Here is a 14,725-nt window from a genome sequence, read left to right on the forward strand (position 1 = left end):
AGCACATGCCCCCTGCGCTCTGCTCTGTTTGCCCTCACTGATCCCTTCGCGTGCTCTACAGCCCAGTCCTTGGGTTTATCACGTCACCTCTGGCCACGGAGGAATCTCCAGGAGCGGGAAACTGCTTGTTTTATTCTTCCTGTGTCTCTGGCGCCTATTTGGAAGCTCAGTACCCAGCACCCCTGCCTCCACGGCCTGTCCTCCTGGCCCCTCCCCACCCCTCTCACAGGCTCTCCCGTGCTCTACCCAGCAGCCACCTCCCCTTGCTGCAGCCCCCCAGGGGCTCCCCACTGCCTAAAGACAAAATCTAACCTTTGACCCAGCCCAGGAAGGGACTGGATACCAGTACCAGAGAACAGGAAGGGGGAGGCCGCAGAAGCAGGACCCAGAGCACACTCTCACGCTGTATGACGAGCCAGTGAACTGCGTGCCGGCCCCACACCCACCAGCAGCCCAGCTGAGGCCCCTGGCACCAGGGCTGAGTAGCCCCCTCAGCCTCGCTTCCCCTGCCTCATCCTGAGCCTCGGGCTCCAACTTGCACCCCTCCTCCCTCATGGGCTTGGTCAGTGCTGTTCTCTGGGGGACTTCCTGGAGCACAGCTTGAGGCCCACCCACCACTGCCCAGGACAATTCCTCACCAGCGTCACCCCTGTGCACAACAGGACTGCTGCCTCTCTGCCCAGCCAGGTCCACGGGGCAGAGCGGCGAGACAGCTCTGCCCTGGATGCCTAAGGAGCTGGGGAGCTTTAGCTAGCAGCCCCTCCCACCCTGGTGGGGACTGGGGTGCATGCTCATCCTGCCATCATCGGCAGCTCAGGTGAGAGGGGCTTTCCAGCAGTGCCACCGACTGTCACTGTCCCCATAATCATCCTCCTGAGTCACAGGACACCAGAGCTGGAGGGCACCTCAGACATTCTCAGCCTCAGACAGGAACACCAAGGCCCCAGAGGGAATGACATGCTGTCCCCCTGTGCATGGGGGTCCCCAGGGCCAGCTCCAGGTTCCCGCTGGAGAAGGAGTCACACTGGGAAGTGACAAAGGTGGTGCTCACCTGTGGGTTCCCACACGGCCCCCCTGCTATTGAGAAAGCCCCCAGAGTGACACTGGGAGGCAGAGCAGCAGGAGAGCACCCCCGTCTCGGGGCCCCAGAGCCAGCGCCATGGGAAGTGGGCTGGCGGGCAGAGGCCCGGGACCCTTCGGAGACTTCTGCAGAGCTGCATGTGTGGCCCTGAGGCAGCACCGTCCAGGTTCTGTCACCAGAACAGCCCCTACAGCACTGTCGTCCACCTCTGGTCACGGGTGGGTGCGGGCAGCCTCTCCCAGGTCTCCTTGGAGTCATTCCCAGCCCGCAACAGGCAGAGGGCTGTGGAAGGCAGCAGGCCCTGCCACTCAGCAGGGGTGGGAGCCTTTCCCGGGCCAGGCCCAGCAGGGTCTTGGGGTAGCTGGGGCAGGGTTAATGGCACACCTACACGCATCTTGAAAACCCCCGCCTTGTCCGGTGTCGCATGCAGCCCCAAGTGCCCGCTGGCTGCCTTCTCCTGCCTCAGGGCACCAGCGGGACCCACTGCAGGCTGGGCTTGCTATGTTCCATCACCTTCTCCATTGTGAACCATTATTTCCAGAGGTTTATAGGTCAACTATAAAAAATAAATTTCCCCTTTTTGACTCAAAGAGAGCACTTTGAAACCAGTAGGCCATTGCGGTGCCCAGCAAGAGTGTGGGGGCAGGTGGACATAGCCTTGAATTGTCCCACCAGCTCTAGACCAGGGCCACCCTCCCCACCCCGACCTGTCCACAGGCGGCCCCCCCCCCTTATCATTGCCCCTCTCTTGTCTTTTCTCCCCCCAAGGCCATAATGTGGCCCACTCTTGGGGTACCCTGTCCCATGAAACTGAGGACCCTGGAGCATTTGAGGCTCCACTTTGGGAAGGACCAGAGGGGCATTGCAGTCAGGAGTGTGTGCGGGGGTCTCATCCAGTCCCTGCAGGTACCCATTAGAGTCCCTTGGCCTTCTGGTGGTTTCCTTAAAGCAAGGGAAGCCAGTAAACTGGGACCCGTGTTCTCCAAGCCTGAAGTGTGGGGCAGGGCCAGCAGTGTGCCAGACCAGAAGGAAGCCCCCTCCCTTGTGGACAGGCTACTCTGACAAGTGGCCCCCAGTGTTTGGCCGCTCCCTCCACTCCCCCGGCCCCGGCCGGCCGTGTTCTCTCTCCCCAGTTTTGGGGGGGCACTAGCGTACAAGCACAGTAGACTGGAGGTGCAGCATTTTTGGCCTCTTTATTTAGAACCCGGCGGACGAGGAGCCGGGGCAGTGGTACAGACGGCTCAGGAACCATTTTAACAGATTTGTCTTCTTCAAGTTTAAAGTAACAACAATAATAAAAGAGCAAAAGCGTGAAAAGACGGCAAGCTAAGTGTGTATGTGTGGCATCTAATTTGTGAGCGACCCCCCCCCTCCCCTAAAGCCCCGCTATTAAGTTTACACTTGTGGATAACTGAAGCTGATGATATATAGTGCCTTTGGCATAACCAATGACTGAGCAGGGGCATGGCAGAGAGACCCATGCCTGGACATAAATAGAAAATATAAGTTAGTATAACTTTTAAAAACTTTTTGTACAAATATACATGGGTTTTTTTCTTTTTTTCCTTTTTTTTTCTTTTTTCTCTTTTGTACTTTTTTTATACTTTTTCTTTTTTTTTTGCACTGAGTTTCAGCAGAGATTAAACATTTTATATAAATGACTCTTAAAGCTTTACACCTTGGGACCAGTGTACTCCTGTGCAGAATACATTTCGATATAGAGACGTCATTACACATTGCACAAGTTTCAGATTTTTAAACACGACACCGAAGGCTGCTCTGCGGCAGCCGCCGCGGGTTGCTGCTACATGTACGGTCCCAGCCGAGGCCCAGCTCTCTTCCTCCGTCCGCCGCCCAGGAACTCTCTCAGGCACTCAGGTCTCTAAACTGCAGGGGAAAGGGATTTGTGAGCAAAGCCTGCGGGGACCCCGCGGAGTGGCCCTCCGCGGCCCCCGGTGGCGCCGGACTCACCTAACTCATCGCAGACGCTTGCGCGGGGTCTGCTCCACGGCGCCCACCCCAGGAGCCGCGCTAGCAGAGGGACACCCCGCAGGGACATCGCCCGACGACTTGTTCTCAGGCGCAGATCTCTTGCGCTTGGCGAAGAAATCTGCTGGCGACATCGCGCGGCTGGTCAGGGCGGGGTCGGCGGGAGCCCAGAGAGGGGGCCGGGAAAGGACTCGGGGCGCTCGGGCTGGGGTGGGGGCGCCGTCCCCGCCCGCGCCGAGGTCCGCGGCGGGTCAGCTTTGTTTACGTCGCCGCGCAATGTGCTGTGTAAGCATTTCCCCTTGTCCCGCGGCCAAGCCCCCCGGGGCTGCCGCCGCACTTAACCCCCTCGGCGCCGCGCTCTTGGCGCCCGGCGCGCCCGGGACGGGCTTCTGCGGCCGGGGCCGAAGCCCTAGGTCCGACAAGGTCGGGGCCGGGCTCACTCACTCATCGCGGCCTCTCGAGCCGCTGCAGACTACCGCCAGCTAGCTAGGAGGGGCTGCGGGCTCAGCCGCGCCCTTCGCGTTGCGGGCCCTTTAATGCCACGGGAGGAGGCGGGGACCAAGAGAGGCCCCCGAGGGCTGGGGAGAGACCGGCCGGCCGGACAAAGCGGGGCCGGGCTGGACCGGGGCGGGGCCGCGCGGGACTCACCGGAGATGAGAGGCCCCGACAGCTTCTTGATCGCCGCGCTGTTGGCTCCGGCGGCAGCGGCGCCGGCCGCGGGACGTCCCGGAATCCCCGAGTGCATCTGGTCAGCGAGCGGCTCCTGGCTGCGCTGCGCCTGGTTCGCGTCCTGCTCGGCGTTGTCCTGAGGCGCCGCGTCCGGGTCCGGGTCGGCGTCAGAGGCCAGGTCTGAGGCCGAGACCGTGGCCGGAGCTGGAGTCGGGGCCGGGGCCGGGGCCGGGGCCGGGACTGGGGCCGGGGCCGGGGCCGGGGCCGGGGGCGGGGTGGGCGCCGCGATCGGGGCGCTAGGTGGCTGCTCAGGCGCCTCCTCGGGGCCGTCGTCGGACTCAGTGGCCGGCGGCTCGGGGGACGGGATGACAGCCACGGCCACCGGGGGGGGCCGGGGCGCCAGCAGCAGGCGACAGCGCCCCACCTGCACCGTCTCGCGGTAGAAGGCAGGCACGGACTCGCTGTCCACCTCGGTCCACTGCAGGCGCCCAGGGCCCCGCAGTGGCACGTCCTGCTGGAAGTTGAAGTCCCAGCGGTTCTGGTCCTCGGCGTTCAGCTCCGCCAGGCGCATCTGCAGCTCGCGGCCCAGCTCCTCATGGTCCACAGGCCCGAAGAGGCTACGGCAGGCGCTAGTGCGCACCAGTGCGGGAAAGGTCTCACCGGTGACCAGGCGTTCCATCGCTGCTGTGCTGCGGAGGTACACGTCGGACATGGCCAGGGGCTGTGCGACCCCGGGCAGCGAGAGAGGAGAGGGGAGCGAGAGGAAGAGAAGAGGGAGGAGGGCGGAGGCTGGGCAAGAGTGAGACCCCGCGAAGCTGGGGTCTAAGGGACGCGGCGGGAGTGCGGGCGCGGTGGCTACCTGGCTGTCTGGTGGTGGACGGCTTCCACGTCTCCTTCGCTGCTCCTGTCCGGCTGCGGCCGCGCCCCCTCAGAGCTGCCTGACTGCTCGCTTGCTCACTCGGGCCTATTCGGCACCCCTCGAGCACAGAGCACTTGGCCTGTGGAACGCCCAGCCGCCTGCGCCCCCTTTATACGCGCGGGCCCCACCCCCGCGCGCGCGGGCCCCGCCACGATTAGCATAATGTAGTATTTTCAGTTTCAACAACACCGCGGCGATTGGCCGGCGCCGCGCCGCCCCGCCCCGCGCGGCCCGGCCCCCGCGTACCGCCCCATTGGCCGCGCGCACACACCCCGGGCCGGGCGGGGCGCGCGGCCTGGCGCGGCTGATTGGCGGCAGCGCGAGCGCGCCGCAGAGGGCGGGGGCGGGGCGCGAGTTAAAGGGCGCTGCGGGCGGTAACGTGACACCGCGGCGCCCCGCCCCCTCGCCCCATCCCCCCCGCCCCCTCTCCCGCCGGCTCCTTTGTCTGCAGGCGGGGGTTGTGGGGCGGCGGCGCGGGCACCCCCTCGGCGACGCGGTGGGCACTGTCTCCCCGGGGCCCGGCGTCCGGCCAGGTTCCTCCGGCCCCTGCCGCCCGCGCTTGCCACTGGGCCTCCCGCGCCAGCTGACGGGCTTCAACCCGCCGTTGCCAGTGCGTCCCTGGCTGGAGCGGGCAGGGGTCTTGGGCAACCTTTGACGCTCGGACGTGTGCCTGCCTGGGAGGGGTCCGCACACCTGGATCCTCAGTACACCTGCTAGCACCAAGGCCCTCAAGCGGAAGGCAGCGACAGCGGTCAGCTCCACTTTCTCCGAAGGGCCAAATGGGGAACACCTTGTGAGGCTGCCATCGGCTCTCCTGGGGCGGCGTCTGGAGCCCGATCTGTGGGCCCGGCTTGCCCAGTAGATGGGACACGAGCTGTGCCCATCATGTCACTGACCGGGTCCCCAGGCCCCTTGGGTTTGCGCCCGGCCTCTCCAGGCCAGGATCTGCCTGCCCTGGCTGACTGGAGGTTGTTGGACGAGAGAAGGGAACGGACCTGCCTGAGGTCACCTGGAAGAGCCTGTGAAGACCATGTCCTTCCCCGACGCAGCTCACACATACACACACACACACACACACACACACGACTCTCTTCCTCTCTCTCCCCCAAATCCCAGCAGAAAAGACCCTAAGGAAGCCCATTATTTTCTGCCACCTTCCTTTGTCCAGCTGGTTATGGGGCAAAGTCCAGGAAGTGCCTGGACTCCCCACTCCACAAACCAGGAGCAACCCAGGTGGGGGGCCCGAACTTTCAGATCCCCATTGGAGAGTCCATCAGAGCCCTGAGCTGTGAGCCCTCTCAGGCAGAGGCCTCTGGGAGGGAGGAAAAGTGAGGCTCACCCGCCCCAACCAGTCTCCCTCCCCTATAGTCAGGTGGGTTGCAGTACAGGCCGCGTGGGGGATGCTGTGTCAACATGCAGATGTGACCACAGGCGGTCTTCTGAGCTTTGAAGCCAGGGGCAAACTGAACAGGACAAGGGCCTGCACCCAGAGGGACACCATGCTGGGAGGTCCTTGGCTTCTGATGGCAGGACCAAGGGCAGGGACTTGTGTGGACGTCTTTATTTTTCTCTGTGTGTTATATTCCACATTCCCTACAGGCACAGATGTCAAAAATGTTTATCTTCAAGGAAATAAAGAGAGCTGACCAAGGCTTCCCCCGAGAACCCCTGGAGAAAGGCTGATATCAACTGGCCTGGGGTCAGTAGAGGCAGGGTCTCGTCCAGTCCTTTGCAGAGACTGACTTTCCTGGAGACTCTGGGCACAAGGCCACACTAGGTAGTGACCATATTGCCCCCAGGGTTTCCCAAAAGGTCAGAATACCCGAGCTTCAGCTGTCAAGGCGGGTAGCCTGCAGCCTGTGCCGAGAGCTCTTTGGGGTCATCTTGTGTATCCCCCTTGCTTGGACCTTGCTGTGCGGCGTTCCATTCAATGCAGCTTCCACCACCCGCTTTTATGGGGGAAGCATCCAGATACACAGATCAGCTGCTGAGGCCACACAGCTGGGAAGGAGTAGGGCTGGGACCCCCTGGGCTGCCTGGCTTTCTGGTTTGGTTTCCATTCAAGCTTCCTACTTTTATTTTTCTACTTTACCCGTTTAATTATGGAGTTGAACTAGGGGCTTCGGGACTTCCCCTCTGCCAACAACATTAGGGCACAGGAGGTGACTGTCTTTTAAGTCTGTGACTCTGAATTCCATCAAGGATGGCAACAACAGGCTTGTTAAACCTGCTAGTCCCCCACCTGAGCCAGGGGCACACCTGGACAAAGACGCAGGAGCTGGGGGCTGGGCACTAAGAGGAGGCCCAGCCTCCACTTCAAGGGGCCTGGAAGCAAGCAAACATCTGTCTGGGTACAACAATCAAGTTCTATTTTTGTAATTAAAAATACATTCAAAGGAAAAAGGAAACAAAAAGAGCAATCTTTGTACTCTGTTGCTGCAAAGAGCTGAAGCTGGGGGTGGGGCACTGGTCCGAGAAGGTGGGCTGTGCTCCTGTGGACAGGTTTCCGGGGCTCCTGTGCCCCATCCTGCTTGCACAGGGGTGGGGGCCCACCTGGAGGAGGTGGTGAGCTCCAGGGTCCCCTGCCTGGCCCCTGCCGAGCAGCGTGGCCGTTCATCTCTTATGACTCTCTGGATCCCAGGCAGCGAGCGTGTGACCCCGCCTGTTTGCTCTCCTCTGAGCACACAGAAAGACCACAGTCCCCAGTCCCTCTGTGTCCATTTTGGCCAGAGAACATTAGCTTCCAGGTGTGGCCATCCAAATTGTCTGAGCAGTCCTTCTGCCCCCTCTGCTGGCCAGATGGGGGTCTAGGGACAGCTGCAGGGCTCCCGCACAGACCTGAGAGCGAGCGGCAGGCACACCCCGGTGCCTGTGGGCGTGCGGAGCAGACTTCGGGTGGACCTCGGGCTGCTGAGGGTCAGGCGGTCGGTTTCCGGGCTGGCATCACACACTGGTGCACGTTCCAGTGGCATTTTCAAATGGGGAGACAAGCGGGGGAAAGTGAACCTTGCTCCACAGCCCAGACGGCCAAGGATGGCAGCCCTGCAGCCCAGGTCCTCTCCCCCGCGCTCCGACCTGATTCCTGTGCTCCAGATGCAATCCCAGACCCGGCCCACCCCACCCACCCAGAGCGTCCTCCTTAGGGGAGACTGCAGCAGTTAAAGTGCTCAATTCCCCAAGGGGCCCCCATGTGCCGGCCCTTACAACACCTCCATGGTCTGTCAGTCAACGTTGGGGGAGACTGAAGCTCTCAGATGGAAGCTCTTCACCCACATATTCCCTGCCATTGAGCAGCAGAGCCTGCAGACCCAGAAAGTGCCGTCCTTGGCCTCCTGCTGCCCTCTGGTGGCTGGCCTCTGCACCAGCACCTCACCTGGCCCCTGGGGCCCCCCTTCCCTGTAGGTTATATCCTGGCATGATCACACACCCCACCAAGAATGTGTGCTGCAACTGGCTTCCCAGGGGCAGGGATGACTGTCCTGGGTCAGGCCCACCCTGACCCAGAGCCTCAGGGAATCCAAAGTCTGGGACATGGGGCAATTGGCCTGGGGCCCCTTCCAGGGGGTGACGGAGGATGGGCTGGGCCTCCACCCTCCCCTCTGACCCTTGGTCAAACCTGCCTCAGGCTTGTTCCCTGGATCCCAAGACCCTGAGCTGTCTTTTCAAATAAATTAAGGCCTTGAAGAATTTTCCATGGAGCCACTGGCCACATGTCAGCCATCCATCACAGGAGGCTGAAGAATGCAGGCGCCAGGTCAAGGCGAAAGGCGGAAGGCCAGGGGACTGGGCGTCTCACGCCACTGCTTCTGGAAGCCCACTGGGGCAGCCAAGCACCTGCCCAGTGGTGTCACATCCTGCCTTTCTCCACGACCTGCCCGTTGTCTGTGCCCCTGCTGCTGCCCCCAACTGTTACCCAGGTGGTGCCCTTCTGAGGAGGCTGGAGGGACATTACAAACGACCACAGTCCTCACTGGCTCAATCCAGGGTCTGCCTAGGACCCTGCGTCGTACCAGGCAGGGCTCTGTGCTCCTTGAATCCTCCCAATACTGGACAGGAAGGCCTGTTCATGCCTATTTTGCAAGGATGAGACAGAGGCTCAGAGAAGTTAGCAAACCGCCTGAACTCTTGGGTAGCGCTGAAACTGGAGCCAGGAGCTGCCTTGGCTGTGCTGCCTTCCTCTCCTGGGCTTCTGTGAGCAAGGGTCCTGGTGCCCTCGCTTGCCTGCCCCCAGTCCAAGCCAGGGGTAGACACTGGCGCGGAGCAGCCTCTGTCCAGGCTCGGCTGGCCCGGGGAGGAACACGTCTTTGGCCTCAAGCTGCATCACTCTGCAGCCGGTGCTTGGCCCCGGCCCTGGGCAGGGCTTGAGCTGGCTCCTCTCTGTCGGGAGACCCTAGGAAGCCCCTGCTCCCTGAGCCTGCACCTTCTGCCTCATCAACCGGGGCGGGGAGTCTGCCGGCTCGGAGGCCCAGGGGTGTGGGGAGTTACAGATTAACCAGCCGGCCCCCAGCAGCAGGCAGCGCCGGGCGCGCACTTGGCGGGGGCCCAGGCCGGCGCAGCGCAAGCGTCCCTCCCGCACCAGTTCCCGCGCTCGGCGCGCCCCGCCCCCAGCACGGGCTGTTCTCGGGGCGGCTGCCAGGCACGTCCGCCGCAGGTGCCGGCCTCCCTCCGGTGACGCGGCCACATGCGGCACGAGCTCCGATTACAGGGGCTGCCTTGTGCTCGGGGTCCCGGGCCAGGGGTCCTCGCTCCCCAGCAATCGGCGGGAGGGGCCGGCGGGCCCTGCGGGGAGGACCGGCCGCAACAGGGAACAGCCGCGGACAGGAGCCGCTCCCAGGCACGTGCAGGCAGCCTCCTCGGGGATGGAGGAGGGGGCGCGCTCCCAGCGTGCAGGGGGCTCGACTGGCCCCAGCACTGAGTGTCCCTGAGCCCCAGGGCCTCAGGTCATCCTAGGCCCAGGTGGCCCCTCTCCGGGCTGGGGAAGGCCTAAGGGGCGCCCCTAACCCTTTCCCTGCACCCCACAGGCAGTACGCAGGCGGCAGGGGCTCCCACCAGCGCAGCTCACTTTGCCCGGTAACCCATGATCCACAAGAAAACACGAATGGGCTGTGCCAGATCCCTTGCCAAAGTGCCAAGATTCCTTGTCAGAGGTAGTGGGACCCTGGAGAATCAGCATCTCCTGCCCACAGGGTGCGCCAGGACCCCAGGCCCTTCCCAGCCGCCCACCTCCCACCAGTGTTCAGAAGAGGCCAGACCTGGCAGAAAGGGCAGGGCTGAGGGGAGCGTACCTGAGGGTCCCAGTCCCCACCCAACCCTGCCAGGCAGGGAGGGGCAGCCCAGGCCCAGGCAGCAGTTAGCAGATCATGAGGGAGAAGCCCCCACCAGCGGTCCCTGTCAGGACCTCAGAGGTGAAGGAGGCTTCCTAGGCCTTGGGGGGCTTTATTCTAGACTTTTGTTGAGCCCCTATTACATAGTATGGCTCACTTCATCCTGTGCAGGAAACAGGCCAGAGAGGTGGGGTGACCTGTCCAGGTCCTTCAGCAAGGTAACAGTGGGGAAGGCGTCCTGCCAGCTGCCTGCAGGCGGGGCGTGGGGCCTTCATCACTCTCCGACATTCTGTCCTTCCTGCCTGCCTCCCTCTCCTCCCACCTCCTCCCGACCAGCGATGAAGGTGAAGAGCAGATTGCCAGGCCAGGAGGTGAGGCGACAGTGTCCTGGTCCGCCCCCAGGACTGGCTTCATCCTGGCCAGTCCTCCTGGACACGCAGCAGGCCAAGGGCTGCTCAATTAGCAGCCACCTCTCTGTCCCCAGCTAGCAGGGGAGCCTGAGCAGCCACTGTCTAAAGGCCTCCTGCAGCAGGCCTGAAGTCTGAAGGGCCAAAACTGGACACCTGCTGCCACCTGGTGTCCTGAAACGGAACAGCAGCAGGAACGCAGCTGCCCGCCCCACTGGGGACAGTGGAGCTCCCTGCCCACCCTGCAACCCTGCCCAGCTTGCCTGTGCCTCACACTGCAGGTGACTTGACAGGGGCCTTGCTCCCTGTGACCTGGGATCCTAGAGTCTAGGTGGGGTTCTGCCCAGTATGTCCAGTCAGGGCTGTGGAGGACTAAAGCCTCATTTTCAGAAAAGCCACAACACCCTAGGTGCTGGGGTTGTCACTCGCACCTTAGTGGGAAGCATCCTGCTGGCCTCTCCTATCCCAGAGGGCAGGCAGGAGCCAAGGAGCAGGGACAGGGAGCGGGGGACAAAGCCCACACTAAAGACCCCAAAGAGCAGCAGGCCCAAGGCCCCAACGATGCCCCCACCTTCCCTCTGAAGCCTCAGCCCCCCTCCCCTGCCCAGGCCACCACCAGGAGCTCCGAGGAGACCTGGCCTCTGCTCACCTTCACGTGCCTGGCCCTGGCTGTCGCTGTCCCAGGGCCTGGGTGCCCACGTGGGGACACACGGTCACACACCTTCAGGTATGGAACACAACAGTCAGGTCCCAGTGGCCATCAGGACAGGCACAGGCCTTGTGCCCGAGGAGGTGGCCACACACAGGCCCCCTGGGCTTTTCAGTTTGTCAGCACAGGTGCCCAGACAGTGAGCACAGCCTGATGTGCAGGGGCCTGGAAGGCAGGGACAGGGCTCCAGCCCAGGGGACAGCTCATCTAGAAAGCTGCCGGAAATGCTCTGCAGCACCTTCCCAGGAGGGGTGGGATGCAGTGGAGCAGGGTCAGCACGGCCTGGCTGAGGAGCACACCTATGTGCTATGGGTCGGGTGGAGCCACTGCCTCCTACTGGCTGTGTGTCCTTAGGTGAGTTGCTTGACTTCTCTGTGCCCCTGCTCTCTCGCCTTGGCTTGGAGACCATGTAGGTAGCTTGTGTCTGGTGCAGCAGTTCTCCCCCAGGAGTCACATGACTTTCCTCCTCATCCATCTCCCCCTCCAGTGCCAGTCACCCCTCCTACTGCATTGCAGCCCACCCTGGGCATTGACCTTGCCCAGGGAGTGGGCTGGGGATGACTCAGACACCAACGGGCACTACCGTGGTCACACATGGTCCCTCTGGAGGGAAGGTTGTTGACGTGCTGAGCAGCCTGGACTGTGCAGCCCCTCCCCGAGTTCAGGGGAGGTGCCAAGTGCCTCTGGTGGGGGGTTCTGCATTCAGGCCCCACCCCTTCCTCCTGGTGCAGCACTAGGCAGGCCATCCTCAGCGTCCCAGCCCTGGATGCTGATCAGCATCCACTGCTTGGGCGGCACACCCTCTCTGTGCCAGGCAGCTGCGAATTGTGCTCTTCAGGTGTAAAGCACCCTGGGAGGTGGGAGCAGTGTCCTCCCTCTTCACAGACAGGAAGACCGAGGCTGGAGAGGAAAGAGTTTTGCCCGAGCCCGGCACTCTCGAGGATGCCAGCCCAGGAGGGCCGACGGCAGGGCCCTGCACCTAACGCTTGGCTCTGTGGCTAGTCCAAAGCCCTGGCACACATGCTGGCTCCAGGGGTTTTGAAGAGTGGGGCTCCTGCTGCACCCCGCCTTCCACTGCCCTCTGCCTTGGTGACATCAGGGTGTGATCTGCCACACGTGTGAATCAAGCCAGTGCTGGGCCTCACCTGTGTGTGGACATTGGCCATGGCATCCTGGGCTCTCCCAGGCCTGGCCCTGGGCAGCCACAGCAGCCCGCATCTGCGCATGTCCAGTGGACCTGGACTAGGGACATCTGAGTTGGAGTCTGTCTCTCCATCTACTCAGCAAGCATCTCTCAGGGGCCCAGGGGCGACTGTGCCCTCAGGGGCTTCTGGGCAGGCCAGTGGGAGCAGAGGGGGCCAGGAGGATGTTCAGGGTGACCACTTGGGCTGACCCTGGTGGGCAGAAGAGATCAGCAGGTAAGAGCAAAGTTCCAGGCAGGGGGACAAGGGCACAGACCCCTTCAGAGGGGCAGCGCCGTGGCACCTTGGGCAGGACTGGAGGCCAGGGTCATCTCTCGGGCTGTCTTGGTGTGTTCAAAAGCCCTTGGGGGGAGAGCAGCCCTGGCCTGGCTGCGCCAAGCCGAGCAGCTGTACCGAGTCCCAGGCCCAGGCTGGCAGGGGCTTGGAAGCCCACTCAGCCTGTGCAGGGGCGCCCCGAGCAGAGGGCTGCTCGTCCTCAGGAGATGTGGGGTGACAGTCACAAGGGGAACCAAGCAGCCAGGCTCCCTGAGATGCCCTCAGGGCTGGGCAGGCCTCAGACCAGTGGGGACCTCCAGGGGTCTAGGACGGGAGGGTGACCAAAGGGCCAGGTTTGTCCGTGACTGTCCCACATTAGCATGGGAGGTCCCACATCCCAGAGCCTCCTCTGTCTGGGGGAAAAGAGCGGCAGCGTGCTGGGTCCTGGCTCCACTCTTGTCTCTGGTCACTCAGCCTGTGGTGGGAGAAAGGGGACAGTGGCTCCCCAGACTGCACTCAGCTGTCCCCTGAAAGCCCCTGAGGCCCTCAGAGTGGACATGGCTACATGGCTCTCAGCACTTGCTGCCCATCGAGGCCTCAGTACTCTTCAGTGTGGCCATCGGCCTGGTGAGCCCTGTCGTGTGTAGCCACACCCCACCTGTCCATCCTGGTCCTGGTCCAGGGTGGAGCTTGGAAGATAAGACAAAGATGTCCGCCTGTCCGGGGCCCAGGCCCCTGCCCCCAAGCCCATGGCAGGCTGCTGTGCTCCCTGCATCTGGACGCTGGCATTCAGGTCTGACCCCAGATCGCTGGACACAGACCAGCCCTGGTGGAGAAGGCCATCTTGGGAGCAGGGCCCCCTCCAGGGACATGACCAGGCTGTGGCTGAAAGTCTGCAGGTCTACTTGCACATCCTCAGGGCCAGCAAGAACCCAACACTCTGCTCAGAGACAAGACTCAGCCCTGCTCCCTCCTTCCCAAAGCCCCCGCTCAGACTCCATCCCCAGGGCTGCCTGACAAGCCCACCCACCTGGGGGCTGCTTCCCCACGAGCACCCTCCAGTGACCAAAGGGCAGGTCGGGGTGAGGGACCTTTGATCCCAACCCCCAGACTCAGCTTACTGCCTCCAAGATGTAGCAAGAAACCGAAGCCAGGCCCCTGATGCCCACAGCGGAGCCCGTGCCCCTTGGGGTTGGGAGGGTGCTGTAGTGGCTCTAAGGACTAAATTCCACACTGACCTGGAGGCTGGGAACAGGGCCTTGCTGGGGCTCCCCCTTCTGGCCAAGGCCTGAAAATGCACCTGGCCTGTGACGAAGTGCAAGTGGGCCCGGAGTGGGCAGTGGGTAGGGTGTGAACTCTCCAGGGCTGGTACCACTGGGACCCACATGAGACCCTTCCTGGCTCTGGTCCCATCCCAGCCAAGACTCTGTTAAGTCCCTGAAGGGGTGACACTGAGGTGGGTCCTCAGGGATAACAGGAGACAGACTGGGAGCCCAGCACCTTCCTTGGGACCCCTCCCAACAAACTCGGGTGCTCCAGGGAACTGTCTGGTGCTCCCTAAGCCACCGCTGCCACCCCCTCCCATGCAGGGTCACATTTTAAAACTATCATAACTCTTCTGCAATGCTGGGGATCGAACCCAGGGCCTTGTGCTTGTGAGGCAAGCACTCTACCACCTGAGCCATACCCCAGCCCTCATGATGTTTTTAACTAATGTCTTCTCTATCTCGTTTCCCTACCCACCAGCCGCGGTCCTGTTTCTCGGGTCCTTGGTGACTGAACTGCAGATCAGTCGGGCAGCCCTGACTTTGCTGTCCTGCAGCTCCAGCCCCTGCCCAGGGTTCCTGCTGGAGTCGCCAGTGACTGCCACTGCATCCCAATGGCCAGTGTTCAGGGTCCCACTCTCGAGTTTCCCTCTGTCTCTCCAGTTAGTCCCTGGGGCCCCCTCCTAGTGTGGGATCCAGCTTGGCCCTGACGCCCCTCTCTATTCCTGTCTGCTCTGGGTCATCCTATCCAGGGTCAGGGCTCTAAATACCATCTGGATGCCAGCCCTCCACTCTCCAGATCATGCCAGCTCAGCCCACGGCCCCAAACAGCACCTGCGCACGCTCTGTGGTCACAGCCCCCACCCAATGCAGGACACTGAGCCCCAATTCTCTTTGGGAGGCCT

The 14,725-nt window shown here is 62.6% G+C and overlaps 1 protein-coding gene across 3 annotated transcripts; it reads right to left on the reverse strand.

Annotated features, from left to right (window-relative positions):
- Positions 1-2,772: 2,772 nt before the first annotated feature.
- Positions 2,773-4,756, reverse strand: Cdkn1c (cyclin dependent kinase inhibitor 1C). Of its 3 annotated transcripts, XM_047519671.1 has the most exons (4): positions 4,599-4,756; positions 3,719-4,428; positions 3,053-3,191; positions 2,773-2,968 (listed from the first exon to the last, which is right to left on the reverse strand). In XM_047519671.1, exons 2-3 carry the CDS (start codon positions 4,416-4,418, stop codon positions 3,058-3,060), a joined length of 834 nt encoding a protein of 277 aa, XP_047375627.1. In that variant the 5' UTR covers positions 4,419-4,428; positions 4,599-4,756; the 3' UTR covers positions 2,773-2,968; positions 3,053-3,057. The 3 variants fall into 3 exon arrangements, with proteins under 3 accessions (XP_047375627.1, XP_047375628.1, XP_047375629.1); XM_047519672.1 differs by lacking the exon at positions 3,053-3,191; XM_047519673.1 differs by lacking the exon at positions 4,599-4,756 and having other exon boundaries at positions 3,719-4,466.
- Between the last annotated feature and the right edge of the window lie 9,969 nt (positions 4,757-14,725).

Source organism: Sciurus carolinensis, chromosome 11 (genome assembly GCF_902686445.1).
Source record: "Sciurus carolinensis chromosome 11, mSciCar1.2, whole genome shotgun sequence".
Taxonomy (NCBI): Eukaryota; Metazoa; Chordata; class Mammalia; order Rodentia; family Sciuridae; genus Sciurus; species Sciurus carolinensis.